At 55.4% G+C, this 410-nt stretch overlaps 1 protein-coding gene across 1 annotated transcript in view; it reads left to right on the top strand.

Moving 5' to 3' along the window:
• The window catches only part of LOC119590580 (ephrin type-B receptor 1-like), a gene marked incomplete at its 5' end in the record, with an annotated part of 34,373 nt that overhangs the window by 2,519 nt on the left and 31,444 nt on the right, over positions 1 to 410 (top strand). Inside the window, 1 exon segment of the mRNA XM_037939255.1 lies at positions 131 to 365. Within this exon segment, the coding sequence (XP_037795183.1) occupies positions 131 to 365 (235 nt within the window).

The following is a 410-nucleotide window of genomic DNA, read 5'->3' as shown; positions in this document are numbered from 1 at the left end:
ACTTATTTGTAGATTTATTTTTTCGTGTGTTTTTAGAAATTTGGATGAAGCCAGACCAGATTTAGAATGCTTAGCCGTTATGCCGTGCCCTTGTTTCCGCTAATCAGTTCCAAATGCGTTTTATTTTCAGGTTTACTACATCACTTGCCCGGAGATCACCAAGGCCTTCGCCCACTTCCCCACCACGCCCACGGGTGCAGAGGTGACAAGCATCGAACAGGCCAAGGGCGTGTGCGTAGCCCATGCCCGCGAGGACCCCCCTGCTAACTTCCTGTGCACGGGCGACGGCCAATGGTCCCTCCTGAGCGGCGGCTGCGCCTGCCTGCCCGGCTACCAGGGCAACGTCGAGAAGCAGAGCTGCGACGGTGAGTAAATGGGGGTGTGGTTGCGATTCCGTCCGGATGCATGCA

This window comes from Penaeus monodon, chromosome 27, assembly GCF_015228065.2.
Source record: "Penaeus monodon isolate SGIC_2016 chromosome 27, NSTDA_Pmon_1, whole genome shotgun sequence".
Classification (NCBI taxonomy): domain Eukaryota; kingdom Metazoa; phylum Arthropoda; class Malacostraca; order Decapoda; family Penaeidae; genus Penaeus; species Penaeus monodon.
Note: the sequence above shows the minus strand (reverse complement) of the source record. Positions and strands in the feature narration are given on the sequence as shown.